Consider the following 19,090-nt stretch of genomic DNA (forward strand, 5'->3'; position numbering starts at 1 on the left):
ACAAGTACAAATTAAGGATAGCACTTCAGACCTGACATTTTAACTACATAGATGGCGTAACTGCCTAATGTACTTACTCAAGTACAAATTTTTCATTCCCCATTTATCGGGTAGTTTTTTTACAACGGCAACATTGACACGGTCATTCTCATTCTATATTCTATGGTCAATTTTGCCATGTTAGACAGGTACAGTCAACTGTCAGTGTCAGTGTCACTTTTTCGCAAGATGGCCACACAGTCAGGTCGCTGGCCAGCACGAAGTAAGATAATCGGTTTATATTCAAGTAATCACTTATTTTTTCTGTTGTCATACGAATGTATTAGTATATTTAAATTATAAATATTGTAAAATAAACAATATTTCAAAGAAACCTGTAAATTTAAGGAGGTTTGTGATTGGTCAAAATAATTTGTACTTACGGTAGTACGTTCGGTCTAACTTACAAGTATTTTTTTTCTTATTCTAGCGTTTGATGAAAAGCAAATATCACAATTTCTCAATAACTATGACTTCAAGGACTCTGATAATGAAGATATGTTTTTAGCTGAACCCGACCAAGAATCAAATAGGGACTTTTCTTCGTTTTCGGAATATGAAGATAGAGAAATAGAAGTTACAGTACGCGGACGTGTATCTAGTCATCGATTTCAAAGTGCTCGTGGTCAATGAGGTGGGCGTAGCCGTGGTAGAAGCACAAGTGCACAAGGGCGCGACGTGGGCAAAGTGCAAGGGTTAGGTCTGGAGATCTAGTCCAGGTTTTGAGCACCCAAATCCAACCTCCATGGATGTAGTATAGTATTAAAATAATGAAAAGAGGTTTTTTAATTCACCTTTTTATAAGTAGAAGATTAGTTATGTTGTAATAAAGTATTTTTTTTACTTTAGTGATGTTTAGAGAAAATATATGATTTAATTTGAATATTAAATAAATCCTTTTTCTTTTTTTATTATACTGTGTAAAAACCCAATGTACTCACAGAAGTACAAAATATTTTCAATAATTTTCTTCTTAAAGAGGTGCTATACATAATAAACATACCATAAAAAATACTGAAAATAAGACCTCACTTCAAAAAATCTCTAAAATCGACATCTTTTTGTTTAGGTCTGAAGCACTATTCTTGGTTTGTACTTGGTATAGTACAGCGGGCAGTTATGACTACTGCTGTCGAAAAAACATAGGACTTAGGTACGAGGTTAAAAAAAAAACCTACTTCTATGGGGGCCGGTGAAAGATTATTGTAGATGGTGTACTATGTAGAAAAGGAGGTAAAACCACCCACTTTCCTAGGAGCATTTCTGTGCTGTAACTGCTGTAAGGGTCGTAGTTCTAGCCTCACCTAACCCACTTCTCTGATAGCAGTTCAGTTCTGTGAGGATCGCAGTTCTAATCTAACCTAACCCTTCGGTAATATTACCATTCGGCACAACTTCACAACAGACGCAAGTACCTAGTTATATGTTCATATTGTAAGTACCTAAAAGATAATAGAGTTAGACCAAGCTAAGTTAGCAGTGATTTTGATAGCACAGACTGCGCAAGTGATATTTAAACGTCATAATTTCATAGAAGTTTGACGTTTAAAATAACACATGCACTGTCTGGGCTATCATAATCGCTGCCACTTTAGCTTTGGTTGAGCTCTATGAATTGGCGTCTATATATGTACGTCGGTAATGATTGTTAGAAATTGGAGCGGAGGCCAATATTCCAATGTTTAAAAAGGCTTTAGTCACCCCAATGCCAGTCTATGACCTAAAACTTTTTCATAACAATAGCTTCTTCCAAAACAAATTGGTATCACCCGTAGTTACGTTACCTCACAGGGCCTACGCCGAATAACAATATTGTGGCTGTTGTAACTTCAGTGTGCCGGCGACATTATAAATACAAGTGGCCGAAGGCGCGGCGCATAAGTCTGTTGCGATTGCGCGCTATTGCACGCAAAGGCGGGAAAAGTTTGACGTTTCCAGAAAAGTCGCCATGTTTGTTTTGAAGGTCAGTTTTTAACTATACTTTAATTAACAAATTACTTCAAATTATGATAAATTGGTAGGCAAGGATCACGACGAACTTATTGACTATTCTGTATCTCAGTTGATTTAGGTATTAGTGATAATAGTGTGATTCTGATTTGCTTTTTATCTTATCTTATCCACTATATTTAAGACACAGACGCATAATACCACAGCGTGTACCCATAAAACCTTACATCGTAACTAAATGAACAGTCAATAACAAAAGCAAAGTTTACTATAGGTATTTTTAAAAAGGAAATCTTGATAATAGGACTAGACCGTTATTTACTAAATTCATTAATGACTTTTATAATTTACATGTGTGTAACTAGGTACCAAAGTTAATTAAACAAAAGTTAAGTTAAATTAATACAATCAAAAAACTTCACTGGATTTAAGCTATTGTTATATGAGTTTACATACCTACAGATAGCAACATCTATATATGCTTTTTTTTAAGAAATGTATCATTTTAAAAGTAGGTATGTAGTTAAATGTAGAGGTACTTACATAAATGTATCTGATCTGATTGCTGACTGTAGGTACACGGATGCAATGTTATTAAAAAATCACTTGTTCTGTGACGTGTCCCGTCACTTATTTAAGAGTGTTAACCTTAAAATGAACGTTCAACTTAGCAACAAGTTAAGAATTTAACCTTTGTATACCTAAGAGGGTACTGGTCACTGGTCGCCCTTCGCTAAACAGAACAGAGCCTGTAATAAAGTCAAAGTTAAGTACATATACATAGGTATTATATTTAAGACCCAGACGCATAATACCACAGCGTATGTATACATACATTTGAAGAACGAGTAAGTAAAGTTCTTTCTATCTTAAAGTTTTGTTTTTGTCTACTACTATCTTAAAGTGATTTAAATGGTCTTACTTTAGATACGGCAACGTAAATAACTTAATTAAGTGAATTTATATTTTTACAGCCATAACTAACTCCTTACAAGTCGCATTTCTGAGTAAAATAGATACTCTTCTTCTTCGCGTTATCCCGGCATTTCGCCACGGCTCATGAGAGCCTGGGGTCCGCTTGACAACTAATCCCATGATTTGACGTAGGCACTAGTTTTCACGAACGCGAATGCCATCTGACCTTCCAATCCAGAGGGTAATAAACTAGGCCTTATTGGGATTTATAGTCCGGTTTCCTCACGATGTTTTCCTTCAACGAAAAGCGACTGGTAAATATCAAATGATATTTCGTACATAAGTTCCGAAAAACTCATTGGTACGAACCCGGGGTTTGAACCCGCGACCTCCAGATTGCAAGTCGCACGCTCGCACCGCTAGGCCACCAGCGCTTATTTAAAAGTAAAATAGATACTACAAACATAAATTTAATACATATATATAGCTGGTCAAGCAAATCTTGTCAGTAAAAAAAGGCGCGAAATTCAAATTAATCGCGCGTTAATCGTCGCGCAATTTATAAAATCGTTAATGTGTATTTTATCTTCTTTCGCACAAAAGTATTAAAGAAAAAACAAACATTATAATTTTTACCTAAGATGGACGGATGCAGAGATAACTCAACTGTTATATTTTAGTAATACTAAAGAAACAAGATACGTAGTTAAGTATCATAAATATCATAATACAAAAAGCATGTATGCGAGTGCAAGACTAAAAAAATCCCTTAGTATATCTATCGGACATAATTTGACTTGTCTGCTGTCCATAGCCTACATATTTGAGTGACTAAATGTGTTAATTATCAGTTATGCAGGTACTCATTGCTTAACATCCTTATGGTTTCGGAATCTAAAATTTACTGCCTCGTGGTGTCATTACACTGTGACTGAAATGTCTACTATAAACTAGTACCTACAATATAATGTTTAAGTAGACTGTGACACGGTAATGAGGGTATTTACACAGATAAATGAAGTAAACGAAACATAAAGTTATACATATTAGGTAATATCAAGGGTCTCTGAACGGCTCGTGTTATCGTGTCAGCAGGCAACTAATATGTAAAGTAGTTTAAAATTTACACCATCAATTTAATGATTTTTAGTGTTCCGTACCAAAACTTTGTTTACGGAACACTTATGGGATCACTTCGGTCTTGTTTATATTATATACGTACCTATGTTATTTGATTAATTTTATTGTCACTCTCCTAGTTAAATATTTGCCAACCAATGAAACAAGTTTTTAGCAGCATCAAAGTTAAATAATAAACATACCGGTCAAAATCATAACCCTCCTTTTGCGTTGCCGTAGTCGGGTAAATCGTAGTAGTACATCGTTTTTTAATCGCAATGATGTTAGACTGCAATGGCTGTCTGTGTAACGTTGTGACTGTACAGTCGCCATCAGATATATCGGAGCGGCCAAGGTGCTCACAAATATCTGAACACGCCTCTATTTCTAAGGGCACAAATGTTTATGTTAACTAACTCTACTTGTCATTAACCCGGACTTGGACAAATTTCTCCGTAAATAGATATATAGGTCAGTCTTGTTTTTATTTGTAAAAGAAATACTACCCTTCTTTTAAACTGTACATTTCTTCGGTGTATAGAGTAAATTATTCAATTATACTAAAAATAAAACCCTCGAAAACATTAACAAGTTTAACAGAATCTTATCGAAAACATTGATCTCTGCAAACAAAACAAGACTGCTTTCAATCTGTTGCTGTTAACTAAATTCTGTCAATAATAGCCTTATCCCAAAGGCATTGGAGCGGTTATTAGCTGACCCTAGAAAATATTTGAGTAGGGTTTGAAGGCATTCCTATAGCCGCCATTGGAATGCAAAATGCATAGACAGGTAGCGGGCGTGGCATTACGAAAGCTATTGCTCTAGATTATACTAGGAAGAAATATTAATTTGACCCACGAGTTGGTAACCAACTGGATATACTTTGACAAGGAAGCATAGAGAACCAGAATAACGTGTCCTCGTAACCAAGAGCCCTAAATTCCTAGTATACATAGCTATCATCATATACAAGTTCTTAAATAAGCAAGGTCTACCAGGACAAGAAAGACAGTTCAATTGGGTGGTATTTACTTAACTAAATTCAAAATATGTGTACTTCATGCAGTATACAACAGCATACAAAAGTCTTTAGGTCCCAACTCTTTTATTTAAAAGTACCCATACTAAACTTACTCGTGGACTTTGAATATACGAGTACCTCTATCACAGACCACCCCAACACTGCCGCGCTAAGCATAAGAGCAGCTGCACCTGCAATTCCGACCATTACTAAGTAGTGCAAATGAATACAAAAAACAGTTTTGGGGCTGTAACAGGGCTATTATAGCATAATTTGGTGTAAAATAGAACTCAAATCGTAGCATTTTACAAGTAAAATTGCACCTATTGTCCTACATATGTTTCTGTGTAGTCTGTGACGAGTTGGTACCTAAGTGTTTATGGTCACATCAATAGGTATGTACCTACCATAACGTATTTGGAATTTACTTCCGAGTTTTTATACTTTTTACCGGAATCATTGTAAACATCTGTGAACAATAAACAAACAGTAGGTAATTTGTCACTACGTTCTATTGTGTTTAAACAAACAAAGCAGTTATCTCACGCTCAATAAGTTAATTACGGTTTAACTGCATTAAGTATTGCACAGGATTATATATGTGGGAAATTAAGTTAAAACCGTAAGAAATGTTTACTTTTATATTTGCAAATTAGATCCGGCAATCATAACAGACTAACAATGATCATCGATGTAAAATAATTCTAACGTACATTTCTTCGACATCCGCGCGTGCATTTCGCAAAAAAATTACTTTGTGTTTTAATTGGTCGGTTTAGGTAATGAGTGAACTAGACCTTAAGTTCGGCTTGGGGAGCCACATGAGAGTCATCTTATTCAACACAAGTTTACTGGATAGGTAACATTAACATATTATTACGAGCGCTAATTTCAAATAATTTAAAAATACTATAAGTATTTTCCGGAATGTTTCCCGATAGTAATAATAATATAGTACAATGTTCATATTTCTAATGAAGATATGAAATGTTGACAGCAAAGCATAAAGCCAAGTAATTGAGAGCACAACGTATTAAGTAATGCACGTACGTATATGATACTGCATGTGGGAAACTGGGAAAATGTCGACAACATAATGAGAAATTAGTTGAAAAGCTACGTGAAAGGCTCATTTAGCGACAATTCTTGGAAATAAAAATGGTTTACAGTCCATTGTTGAGTATTTTTTGTTATATATATTTATGGATCGAAGCTCCTTTAAGAAGCAAAATAATGCTAAGATGGCAAGTTGCCGCTTCCTCTTAATTACCGAATTTTTAAATTTAAGGATTGATACCTACATATACACACACTCCTAAACAAAACAAAGCGTGTAATTGAATACTAGGCGACAATAACATGCTTATATTGCTTTATAGGTACCTATAAATGCATATCAGAATACAATTATATACCTTCAATTTGCCCGCAGCGCCTTCACAATACGGGAACGTTTTTGTCTGCTCTACCGAGTATCTTGTGTCCGCGCGTTGATGTCTGTTAGTCACAAACGGCGCGATTCGGGAAATGAATTAGACATTCACTAGATATGAAATAGTAACTATATGTGACGTTCCACGAAAAGGGTACCCTATGGCGGTTGGCGCTTACGCTATTATTAACGCCGCTCCATCAATATTATTGCGGGCATAAGGTACCTTTTGCCGTGGAACGTCACATATCGTTACTATTTCATATCTAGTGAATGTCTAATGCATTTCCCGAATCGCGCCGAAAGTCGGGCGACAGTACACACGACACATTCTTCAATTGAAGGTTCTATAGTTCGTTTTTTTTTAGCATTAGAAAGAACTTGAGAGAAGGTAAGCGATCTTGACATGTCTTTTAATTGAAAAACGCTTTTTAAAAATCAGGAACTATCACTTTTGAAAGCAGAAGAATATAAATGATCGTATTAAATTCATAATTGTTACATACATATTTGCTGTAACTTATTTTTAAAATGTGTTTTTCAGCTAAAAGGCACATCAAGATTGTTTACCTTATTTCTAATGCTAAAAAAAATGAACTATAGAGTAAACAACTAGACACAAATATGCTTATCCTTATGTATATAAGTTTTTATTCCAAGGGTACTTATGTTATGCATATTTCATTGCAAGAGTGAGCAGTTGATAAGCTTCTGGTTAGTTCGGAATGCTTATGGGCTCGATTCGGATTTTGAAATAGACAATCTATTAGATATATTTTAGACATCAACAAGATACGATAACGATATGTTTAAGATCTAACCTGTCAAATTTGACATTTGCGCGATTCTGGAGATACTCTTGCACGATTTCCACAGGATATGACTTAGAGATCCAATTCACATCTAATAGATATCTGATATCTTACTCTATCTAACGTAAAAGTGACATTGGTTGCCCGAATTGCGCTGCAAAAGAGAACTAGTTGATATCTAAACTATAACGTATCTAGAATGGATCTAGTATGTGTCGTCTCTTGTGAATATCTTGAAGTTCGAATACGGCAGTATAAACATTGCAATTCACACCCGATTGCGCAATCACAAGTAGGGCACGCGCCCCAATGATGGAATGCTAATGGAAATATAGCCCGGCCATTGGCATAGTAATGAGACTCCTTGTCAAGGCATTGTCTTGAATTTGATTCGGTGGCAGAAGCTTGAGTAACTTAATCATGAATACAATGTTCAGTAATCAGTGTCTGCTTCTTAACATATTGGTATAAACTAACTACTGAATGCCTATAAAATTACACAGGTTTTGTTTTGACCATTGCGCATCTAGAATAGAATGGAAATCCATGAAAATAGACAAATTATTAATAAATATGCAGCAGTGTTGGTGGACTAAAATACCAATAGAAGAAGAAGAGTAAAAACTAAAAAGTTCTCACCACTATAATCTACATTACATAATAATAAACTATATTATTATCCGTACAAAGCTGCCTACGGTACAAATGAGATAAGATCAAGAAATAGACACGCTTGGCCATATTCTACAACTAAGTATGATAACTACATGATTCGATTAAATCAGTTTTTTTTGTTCCAATAATTGACATCGCATTCCATTGCGGTTCTAGTCATAGACCTACCTACAATTATGCTCTAGTTTCAAATTCTGAAGGTCCATTTTGCAATGGCAGTTTAATTGATTCCTAAGTAAGGTCGACATGTTTTAAACAGGTTAATGATTAGATTTTTACACTCAGGTAGATATTTAATTGGCATCATGTAACAAAGTTAGATACTTTTAAAAATGTAATGTAATACCTACTTTTACGTAAAATTTGAATAATTTTTGAATGGATCATTTGGTAATTAATGAGGCAGGTTAGGAAATATTTCGTTAGCAGAGTGTGAGAAGTTCTGTTACGGACTTGATAATCTTCGTAAAATATTTTAAGCAATACACAGGTTCGCAAAATTGTTGACTTGAGAAGTTGACTCGAGATTGTGGCTTATAATTTAAATTTGCGGTCTGCATTCAAAAAATTCAATTTAAAACCTACCGAACGGATGAGAGAATAGATTATTGCTATCTGGTAACTTATGGATTTCACAAGACGCATGCCAATTTTATAAACATATTTTTGATTTTTAGTTAGTCATACATATATACCTACCTATTATCATAAATAGGTACAGAATGTCAAAGCAATTCAAGCAAGATCTTAGCTAACATAGCTGGTGGTACTAGTGCTCGACATGCTAATGCCCAATAGATGACACCCTGCTGTCACCTCTATTGACAATTACTTAAGTTTCAAGATGACATTTAGATACTGGGACCGCGTCGAACACCAGCCGGCCTAGCCAAGGTTACAATCGCTATCGCTTCGACAACGAAAAGCATTATGTCTCTCTATCACTCTTCCATATTAGTGCGACAGTGACAGTTGCGTTTCGATCGCTACGGAGCGTAAGCGATCGGCATCTTGGCTACGCGGCCAGAGGGCCTACCGCGAACCACGTTCTAAGTGTTGCCTCCCTGTCAACCTTACGGACAAATTTACAAGTGCGATAGAGAGGCAACACGTCGAACGTGGTTCGCGGTAAGCCCTCAGTATCGCCACCTTACCTAATAAGACATAACAAATTTATAAATAACAACTGAATGCTTGAGTCAATTTATATATCTAATTCATAAAATAAGGTGCATTGACCTTTACATTATTTGACTCGAACAAGTAAATAAATATAGCCTCACAACTTGGCACCCACCAGCTATAGCTATATTTATAAGTGTTATAGGAACCAAGGCTGTGGACATTCACCAGACCGGCTCCTTTGTTTATCACTTTTTATAACAGAGATACTATTTCAATATGAAGTGAGTAGATAAAGGTAGGTAAGTATATTAAATTGGTAAGATAAAGAATCTAAAAGTTGACAATCGTTCGTTTAAGTTCGTTCAATTCTAATATTTTTTGGGTCAGGGTATCGATTACTTATACCAAATTTCATCAAAATCGATTCAGCGGTTTAGGCGTGAAGAGGTAACAGACAGACATACAAACAGAGAGACAAACACACTTTTGCATTTATATAATGTTAGTATCGACTAACGAGGTATTATTAATGCATAAATGTACAGGTAGCAAATAAACATAAGAAACTGCATTCATACATTTTTTCTGAGGCGACTGTACTGGCTAGGTCACTCAGTGTTCATTTCAACGATACCCTTTTATAATCTTCATTGCACAATAGGTAAGTAATTTACAAAAGCCGGACTCAATGCCACAAAACATTGTCTACCAGTCAGCTACCAGGCCAAACCGATACAACTGTTGGTACCTTTCAAGAACTCGTATTCAAGAACGAAGTGTAGAAAAACAATTAAAACGGGTGATTTTTGATACAAGGCGCGTTATGTGGAGCGACACGCGAGCAAGATCAAGGTCGCTCGTATTTTAGTCACTTGCGTAATAATAATAAAACACCTCGCTGCACTTGTTTGGCCGAGATTTTTTCCTCATATTGGTAGCCATGGAATACCTGTGTAGAAATTTCGAATGCTATGTAAGAAAATATTTTTTATAACGTACTTTTTGTATAACATACCTTTTAATAATTTTTATTAATTGCTTAATTGGACGTATTGGACGAAACTAAGCACTTTTTAATAAAACTTGTATAGCTGGTATATAATAAATTAACTGTGACAAGATTTGTTTGTTCATAATATAGGTAGGTAGTCGGTAGTCGGTATACTTACTGTATTGTGGTTTGTGGTTTAATTTGATGCCAAGTTAGTATGAAATTAAACACGTTATTATATCTCATAAGAAGGTATCATAACTGTCTTACCTACTGACGATATGACGTACAACATTTGTACTGCTGTTCGGTAGTACAGTGGAACCTGGATAATTGCAATCTCAAGGGACCGGCCAGTTTTTGTCAATTAACCAGGTTTTTCATTTAAGCAGGTCGTGTCAATTAACGAGGTTCAAAAAATCGTTGTGTCAATTATAGAGGTTTTCATTAATAGAGGTTGCGTTCTGACAAATTTCTTTTATGGAGGTGCAAATAACCATTTAAAGTAGATTTACACGCTTACGTTCTGGGTTTCTGGTCTATATATTGCTTCTGTCTATACTTGCACTTTTACACTACATTAATTACCACTTTATTTTCTTATCATTTGGGTTTATAAATTCCCTTGAATTGTAGAAGAAAGTTGTATCAAAATGTAAAAATAAAAAGCATACTTTGTTTTTTATTGATCAAAACTATTTCACCTACTACAGGCTGTGATAGATACCCAATAAATAAATTGAATTCTGGATGGAGATATAAATAAAATGATCATTGCTATTAAAATATTGTTTCTGCTGTCTACAACAACATTATTTCAATTACAGAGGTAATAAGTAAGACTCGTTTCAATAATAGAGGTAAAAACAAGAGCAAAAATAACGGATTTTTTAGAACAGTGTCAATTATAGAGGTCTTAAGTTGTGATGTGGTCAATTACAGAGGCAAAATTACGAAAAGCACTAAAATCTAGATTGCAATTATAGAGGCTCCAAAATTTCAATTATAGAGGCCTTTTGGTCTCAAGGGACCGGGACCGGACTTTTGGTTGCAATTATTGAGGTTTTCCATTTATCCAGGTGCCAATTAACCAGGTTTCACTGTATTTGCGGCATCCGAACTTTCAAAACCTTATCTTGATTTAATATTAAGTAGACATTACCAATATTTATAAACACCTACATGCGCTGCGGCTGTTGCTTTTCAGATCAATACCGAAGTTAAGATGTTTAAAGTTCAATTAATGTCAATGTTTAAAATAAAGTTTATGGTTCCTTTTTACTGTGACGCAATCACGCAGGAAGGATAGTTAAATATTGCACGAACTCCGTAATGTGTGTAACAGCTCTACTAAATAGAGTACTTTATTTATTTCCAGTCTGCACTCCTGCTGGCGGCATTGTCGTGCGCCGCATCCCAGCAGGGCCCCACCACGACCCCGGTGCCTATCCTCAAGCAGATCAACCGGCAGAATGACGATGGCTCCTACAGCTTCGGATATGAAGCGGCCGACGGCTCCTTCAAGATTGAGACCAAGTACCCCAACGGAGACGTAGCTGGGAAGTACGGATACGTCGACGAAGCAGGGAAGCTGAGAGAGATTTCTTACGGCGCCAGCAGTAAAAGGGGATTCGAGCCGCAAGGTAAGATAATTATTTTCAACATTTTATGAGTTGTGATTGGATATGCTTAAAATATGTAAAAACTACTAGTGCAAACTATAAATAGAAATTAGGCATTGTAACTTGCAAAAGAATGATTATTACCAACCTAATACAATCGTATTTACATGACTAAGTAGTATCTAAATAAGGTGGTGGTACTAGTGCTCGACATGCTAATGCCCAACAGATGACACCCTGCTGTAACCTCTATTGACAATGATTTAAGTTTCAAGATGACATGTACTGGGACCGTGTCGAGCACCAGTACCACCACTTTAGACTTCATAACTACCTAGGACCAAAAATGATTTGTAAAATGTCAACTGTAGTCGTATTTTTTTTGATTTGATCTTATTGCAAAATTAATGTGGGTTGACAAATTATTGCATATCAGCATCCACCGACATTATTACCTATTTAATACGTACTACCTTTGTACTCGGCGTGACCAAAACTTAAGCAGTAACAGTAAAAATTTTAAGAACATATTCTTATAAACATAAACCGTGAAGTACGCTCGCAAACACTGTTTAATATTAATAAGAGCCATTAAAACAGTACCTAAGTGTTATATACCTACTAATTCACCGTAAAACTGCATGAAACTGTCCATAAAATAACAAAGTACATAGGTACCTAAAGAAACTATTTTGTAATTTCCTGGTTTTGAAATGACGAAATAACTAAGGCATAGACAATTCAATTTATAATATATTATAATATATAAACAGTTGCATATTAAGTAAAGCCTTAATAAAAATGTTTAATCTAAATTAATTCTACCCTTCATCATGCACTTAAATTCTTTGGAAAATCAGTTATTTAAGTTTTCTGTAATAAACAGCTTTTAATTCATCACATTGACAAATTGAGTAACAAGTAAATACAAAACTAGGCCAACCAGATATATATAATTACCATGTTATACTTCAAAATGATGAAAATTTTCGCATCTGCTTATCATAACACCGGGTACTTACTGACACTGGATGGCACTGACCGTTACAAGTTACGCGTTTATGGCAGTTACCAAACAAGTAAAACGTATCTAGGGCACCATTACTGCATTATATCGGCTACTTACTGTACTAACTACGTACCTTGAACTACATCACATATGCAAATGCAATCCTAAAATATGTAAAGTTAAGTTTACTTTTTGTAAAACCCGTTAAAATAGATACGAGCTTGTGTAAATTAAATTGTTATGGTCAGAAACTTATTCGCGTAGTTGGAACGCTTGGGAAATCGATACAGTCTGCGTAGCCAAGATGCCGATCGCTTACGCTCCGTAGCGATCGAAACGCAACTGTCACTGTCGCACTAATATGGAAGAGTGATAGAGAGACATAATGCTTTTCGTTGTCGAAGCGATAGCGATTGTAACCTTGGCTAGGCCGGCAGTATTGATCTCATTTGTATGCTGCGAACTACAAAATGTGTTACAATTTAACTGAAGGTATTTTAAGCTGCATAAATTCTTATAGCGTCCGGGCGGGCCCTAGTTTTACAATAGTTGGTGGCTAATAGTTGGTTACTTACAGTATATTGTCTACCGTTTATCTACTTTGGATTTTTACCTACCTAAAATAAGTATGTATCTAGAAATTTCCCTAGATGCTGCCCAATTTCATTCTAGAAGTCTACACGGAGCATAACTAACACGGTCTTGCCGTAAAATTTTCAGTAAATAAACGTACAATTTCTGTAAATATGATTAGGTATACTCTACAACTTTACGATCGCCGTGAATCTACAGAAGTTTCACACTTTTGTAATTTAACCAATTAAAAAATCTCACGCCCAGTGATCATGATTTAATCAAGTTAATAACTTTGAACTTGAATATACCTAGCGTTAAAAAACTACGAAAATTTACAAAATAATCAGATAGTAATGGGCTTTATATCCGCACAAAAAGATTCATGATAACATAATATTACTTGCAGGGTACTTGTGTTTTACTTTTATGCAATTTCGCATATAATATAAGTACGAGTATGACCGTGCTTCATTCAATATTATAACATATTGCAAAACTAATTACTCAGCCAAATGTAGCTATTTTATTTTATATTTAGACCGTGAAGGTTATAAGTTAAATAAATTGTCTATATACCTATATATTATTATATGTGAAATATGCAATTTAATGTTTAGAAAATCTATTGAACTGGTTTTGAAATAACTACATAAAAATAGGTACCTACCCGTATCATCACATGCACCTATACATTTCTTATTTCTTCAATTCCAGGAACTGGAATCATGGTCCCCCCTCCGACGTTGAACGACCCATCGTCCAACAACGCTCTCACCGACGGCCAGGAGGATGACGGACAGTATCGGGAAGACCCGAAAATTTACGAAGACCCGAAGTACAACGGCCGCTCCCAATCCCGCCCGAGCGCTATCAGGCAATTCTTGAAGCCATCCCAGCCTGAACCTCAATACCAACAGCAGACATATCAGCAGCCTCAGCAATACCAGCAGCAGCAGTACCAACCTCAACAGCCGTCTGCTTTCCGCTCGGGTCCACTTTTCTCCCAGCAGACCAGTCTTTTCAACCAGGCTCCGCAAACTTTCCCTCAGGAAAGGCAGCAGAACCAAATCTTCCACCAGCAGCCCCAGTTCTCTTACCAGATCACTTCGCAGCCGCAGTACAACCAGTACCAACCACAGTACCAGCAGCAGTACCAGCAACCGCAAAACTACCAGAATTATCAGACACAAAACTACAATCCTTTCTCAGGACACCCGGCGCAGAATTTCGATCCCAACACGGGGTCTTACACTATTGACTTCACTGGTTAATTTTAGTAAGAGATAGGATATCCTAATAGTGAAAATCAAGTTTGGCATGTCATCAGGCTGGTTTGATTACATAGAATTTGAGATCGGTTTTAAATACTCTGAACAGGGTGCCTAGCCAAGGTGACAATCGCTTGCGCTACGACAACGAAACGACAAACTATGTTTATTAAGGTGTTATCTACCCAAAGCAATACGAACGGATTTTTTTAATTTTGTATATTTAGTGCTAGTCAATTATAATGAGTAGATATAATTTTGGCTTTAATCTAATTACTGTAACGAATGTAAAATAATTATCATTTGTATTAGTAGTATGTTAATAGGTAGTTACGCATACGAGTATTATAAAGCCCATGACGTATTGTAGGTACATATACATAGATATATGTACCTACAATAATGCAACCTAACTCAATAGGTACACTCAGTTACACTAACACACTAATTAAATTATTGCACAGTCTATATTTTAATGCTTTAAATTAAATATTGACTTTGTTGATATGTATTATATTAGCAGCCGTACCACGAGTTGACACTGGACGTTTACGTTAGCGACTTCGTAAACTCGATCGCAGTACATCTCCCTTGCACTGATCTATTGGTGCGATACAGAGGGAATACGAACGAGTTCACGCAGACGCTAACGTAAATGCCTGGTACGAAGTAATTAAATTTCATAGATAGGATTGTGTGTTACCTTACTATTTTGTGTGGATCTAAATTTACTTATTCATAGGGTAATTCGCCAGTATTTGGCCACTTTTAGTAAGTTTCAGCCCTGAGCTAAAAATGAATTCTATTCACATATAAACAGAATTCATTTTAGTATAACATAAGGTTTCAATAACTGGCCAGTTATTGAAACGGTTAAAATTAATTCTGTTTATAATTGAATAGAATTCATTTTTTGTTTAGAGCGGCCTGTTAACTAAAAGTGGCCAGTTACTGGCGAATTACCCCATATTTAATATAGTCATGTGTACATAAACCAGGCTTGTCACATTATTTTTCCTGTACCTAATTAGCATACAATATTTTATCGCATATGTAACAAGCTAACATTCCCACTGCAATTGGAATGCTTTCTTATGAAACAACCAATAAAGAATCAATTATTCTACACTGCGTTTGAGTATGACGCAAAATGGCCGACGAGACGCGTGCCGATTGTAAATATCGATTAAATAAATGTTACGTGTATTTGTTGTTTTCTTTTCCCATTTGGGAACAGTGAAACTTAATATTATGCAATGTCATCGATATTGTTAGAGATAAAAATGTAATTCGGATAAATTGTGAATGGAGTGCTTAACAGGTGCAGATTTGCAGACTGCAATCGAAGGGGAATATTTAACCTACTAGAATACATACAATAGACTAGATGAGGAGTTTTTTTTATCTGGTGTCAGTCGATCGTTTGTTTGAGGGTTGAATGTCTATCCAAAAGGCTGAAATGTAAGTCAAACGGTCTATTGAACTTACACTGACATCAGAATTAGGGATTGCAATCCGGTCCGGCGGATCCGGTAATCCGGCCGGATCCGGCACTTTTTAGAAACTACCGGATCCGGTTAAAATCACCGGATCCGGACCGGATCCGGGAAAATAGAAAAAAAGACCGCACGCAGCACCCACTGCGCGTTTTAGGTGAGATAAAGGCGACGGATAGAAGAAAGAAGTTAAACAGAATAAAGAACGAATGAAAAAATCTAAATTTAGTAAAATACGATGAAAATCAATCCGGTTTGCAATCCCTAATCAGAATGATACTTAAATGATGTCATTCGTAGGGCCTACCGCAAAAAAACGAAAACCGTGATTTCGTTATCTGCCTCTATATACCTCTTACATATTGAGCGATAGCGATATAATTCGATTTTCGTTTTTCACGGTAGGCAAAGCGTCGAACTTACGGTACCCTGAATAAAAAGCCTGACAAGTCTGACAATCGCACTCTAATCATAAAACTACATACATTAACTAACAAAACGGCAAGTGATAGTGACGTTTAGACCTCTAAGAAGCCGTCTTAAAGTGTGGAAAACAAGAAAACAGCGATTTTGACCGTGAAATATTGCGTTTATGTACGATATGAGTATAGTTGCCATAAAATGTATTTTAATAAAATTAAAGAAATCGTATGTTGTCGTTGTTTTTTTCGTTTAGGAAGTCAACAAAATTTAAAACTATGAAACTACACACTTCACCAGAACCGTATTTAAACTTTATACAAAATCAACTTAATTTGGTATTTGAAAATACTAGTAAGATGCAATGTGAGTCATATTTAATAAATATCAGTAAATGCTTAATTTAAGTTACGCTTTTAAAGTTCGATTGCTGATTCTTATCTACATGTAGGTAAGTAAGACATCATCATGCGTTAAATAAAATATTGAAAAATAAAAAACTTAGGTACTTCTCAAATAAATAACTCATAAACATAATTTTATGGAGTCTTCTTTTGTTTTCTTTCAGAGCTTTGTAATATGAATATGGTAACCCGAACGCCTACATATAGTTCGTTTATTTTAGCATTTAGAAATAAGGTAAACAATCTTGATGTGTCTTTTAATTGAAAAACACATTTTAAAAATAAGTTACGGGAAATATCTAACAATTATAAATCTAATACGATATTTTATATTCTTCTGCTTTCATAAGTAATAGTTAGGTACTGAATTTTAAAAAGCGTTTTTCAATTAAAAGACATGTCAAGATCGCTTACCTTCTTTCAGGTTCTTTCTAATGCTAAAAAAACGAACTTATACTATATTGGTCATCGTATTGTGCGAGAACCATAATATACTTTTCATATATAAATATTTCATGCACACTCTTCTAACTAGTATTTTTGTAGTGTGCAATAGAATATGTAGAAAAAATGGCATCCATATTATTTATCTGGCTCGGCTCTTATTCTCTCTTCAACTAATTTGTGTTCAGCTAATTTGATCAAATTGGCTGATTCTTCTGTTAACTACCTATACATAGTCTATGCCTAACTAAATCATCTCCGGTAAAAATATAGAGTAAACAAAGTGAGTGAGTGAGTGCCTTTAAAATAAAGTCTGAAGTGTGGCGTTCCATTTAAACTTCCGGAGATATTACTATCATGAACTTTAATGCGAGAGTTCCTGAAGAACAGATAATTTGAGGTTCATGTCAATGACTGGGGTAATCCTGCTTGACATATTAGGGTAAAAGGAAACGATCGTAAAGAAAGGGCAACATGTATTGTCAGATGAACGGAAACGCCGCCGCAGGCGCGTCCGGTTGCGAGTGGGTGGCCTTAACTGGATGGAGCATGCTTGAAGTAACCAATAAATAATAAATAAGTACATTAAAAAATGGTATACAAATCCTATAAAATATACACGTTTTGTGTATTCCCGATATAACTGCCATTTTCCCCATCACCTGCATATCGTCCACCTGGCTAAAACTGCCAGGTGGGTGAGATTTTGCGGCAGGTTAATGTCACTGATACCACAACTAATACTCGTAACTATATAATTATATAGCGGTTATATCGCTTTTGTGTGTTAATTTAGGAATAAAAACTATCCTGTCTGTTAAAGCTGCATATTATTGAAATTTTTGTACTTTTGTCTTAAGTCTCGTTAACCTGTCCAAAAAAGTCAGGTGAATGATGCAATGGCAGGTGAATGAAGCGTCATTCACTTGCCATATGACAGGTGATCGATAACTATTTAAAATCCACGTTACATATACTCAAACTAGATTTGTGATGTCCCACGGGAAAAGGTACCTTATGAGGGTTTTTAGTTTTAGACATATATTAAAATGTTTTGTAAAAAGTATAAGTATATGCAGATTGGTCCCGTTCTTGTCAAAACCCAGTTCTGATGATGGGATCTATGAAGAATCGAGGGAACTCCTCAAATGTTAAAGGCATACATATAGTGATTTTTGTGTTTTTATTTACAAATCAAGCATATACATTCACAAAAGTGACATTGGATGAAGTGGAACTGCTGATGAAGATCAGAATGGAACTCTTCAACGACGCATAGTTCACGTTTGACGATTTGTCCTCTTCGTTATGTTTGTTAAGCAAGATAAGTTTTTAAGCTGCATTTTTGTCAATCTCGAGTTCTGATGATGGGATCCATGAGGAATCGAGGGAACTCCTCAAATTTTAAAGGCATGCGTATAGTGACTTTTGGATTTTCATCAGAAAATCGAGCATTTTCATTAAAAACTGTCGCATTTGATGAAGTGGAACTGCTGATGATGATCAGAACAGAACTCTTCAACGATGCATAGTACACGTTTGGCGATTTAGATTTTGACTTGGATTGGGACTGGGGCTGGGACCCGGACCCAGACTCGGGCCCGGACTCGGACCCGGACTGTGACTCGGACCCGGACCTAGACTCAAACCCGGAGTCGGACCTGGATCTGGATCCCGGCTCTTATCTGAACCTGAACCCGGACCTGACCTGACCTGACCTTGCACCAAACCTGAGTTCAACTAGGTACTGCGAGGGTTCAACATCAGCT

General features: G+C 35.8%; 1 protein-coding gene across 1 annotated transcript; it reads left to right on the forward strand.

The window, feature by feature from the left end:
* Positions 1-1,849: 1,849 nt before the first annotated feature.
* Positions 1,850-15,763, forward strand: LOC134666029 (activating signal cointegrator 1 complex subunit 2 homolog). The gene is made up of 3 exons (XM_063523125.1): positions 1,850-2,002; positions 11,461-11,725; positions 14,004-15,763. The coding sequence occupies exons 1-3, from the start codon at positions 1,988-1,990 to the stop codon at positions 14,558-14,560; spliced, it is 837 nt and encodes a 278-aa protein (XP_063379195.1). The 5' UTR covers positions 1,850-1,987; the 3' UTR covers positions 14,561-15,763.
* The last annotated feature ends 3,327 nt before the right edge of the window (positions 15,764-19,090 follow it).

The sequence above is a fragment of the Cydia fagiglandana genome, chromosome 1, assembly GCF_963556715.1.
Source record: "Cydia fagiglandana chromosome 1, ilCydFagi1.1, whole genome shotgun sequence".
In the NCBI taxonomy this organism is placed as follows: domain Eukaryota; kingdom Metazoa; phylum Arthropoda; class Insecta; order Lepidoptera; family Tortricidae; genus Cydia; species Cydia fagiglandana.

Coding starts and splice junctions, on each gene's coding strand:
- LOC134666029 (XM_063523125.1), top strand. Junction 11,726..14,003: donor AAGGGGATTCGAGCCGCAAG/GTAAGATAATTA, acceptor CTTCAATTCCAG/GAACTGGAATCATGGTCCCC.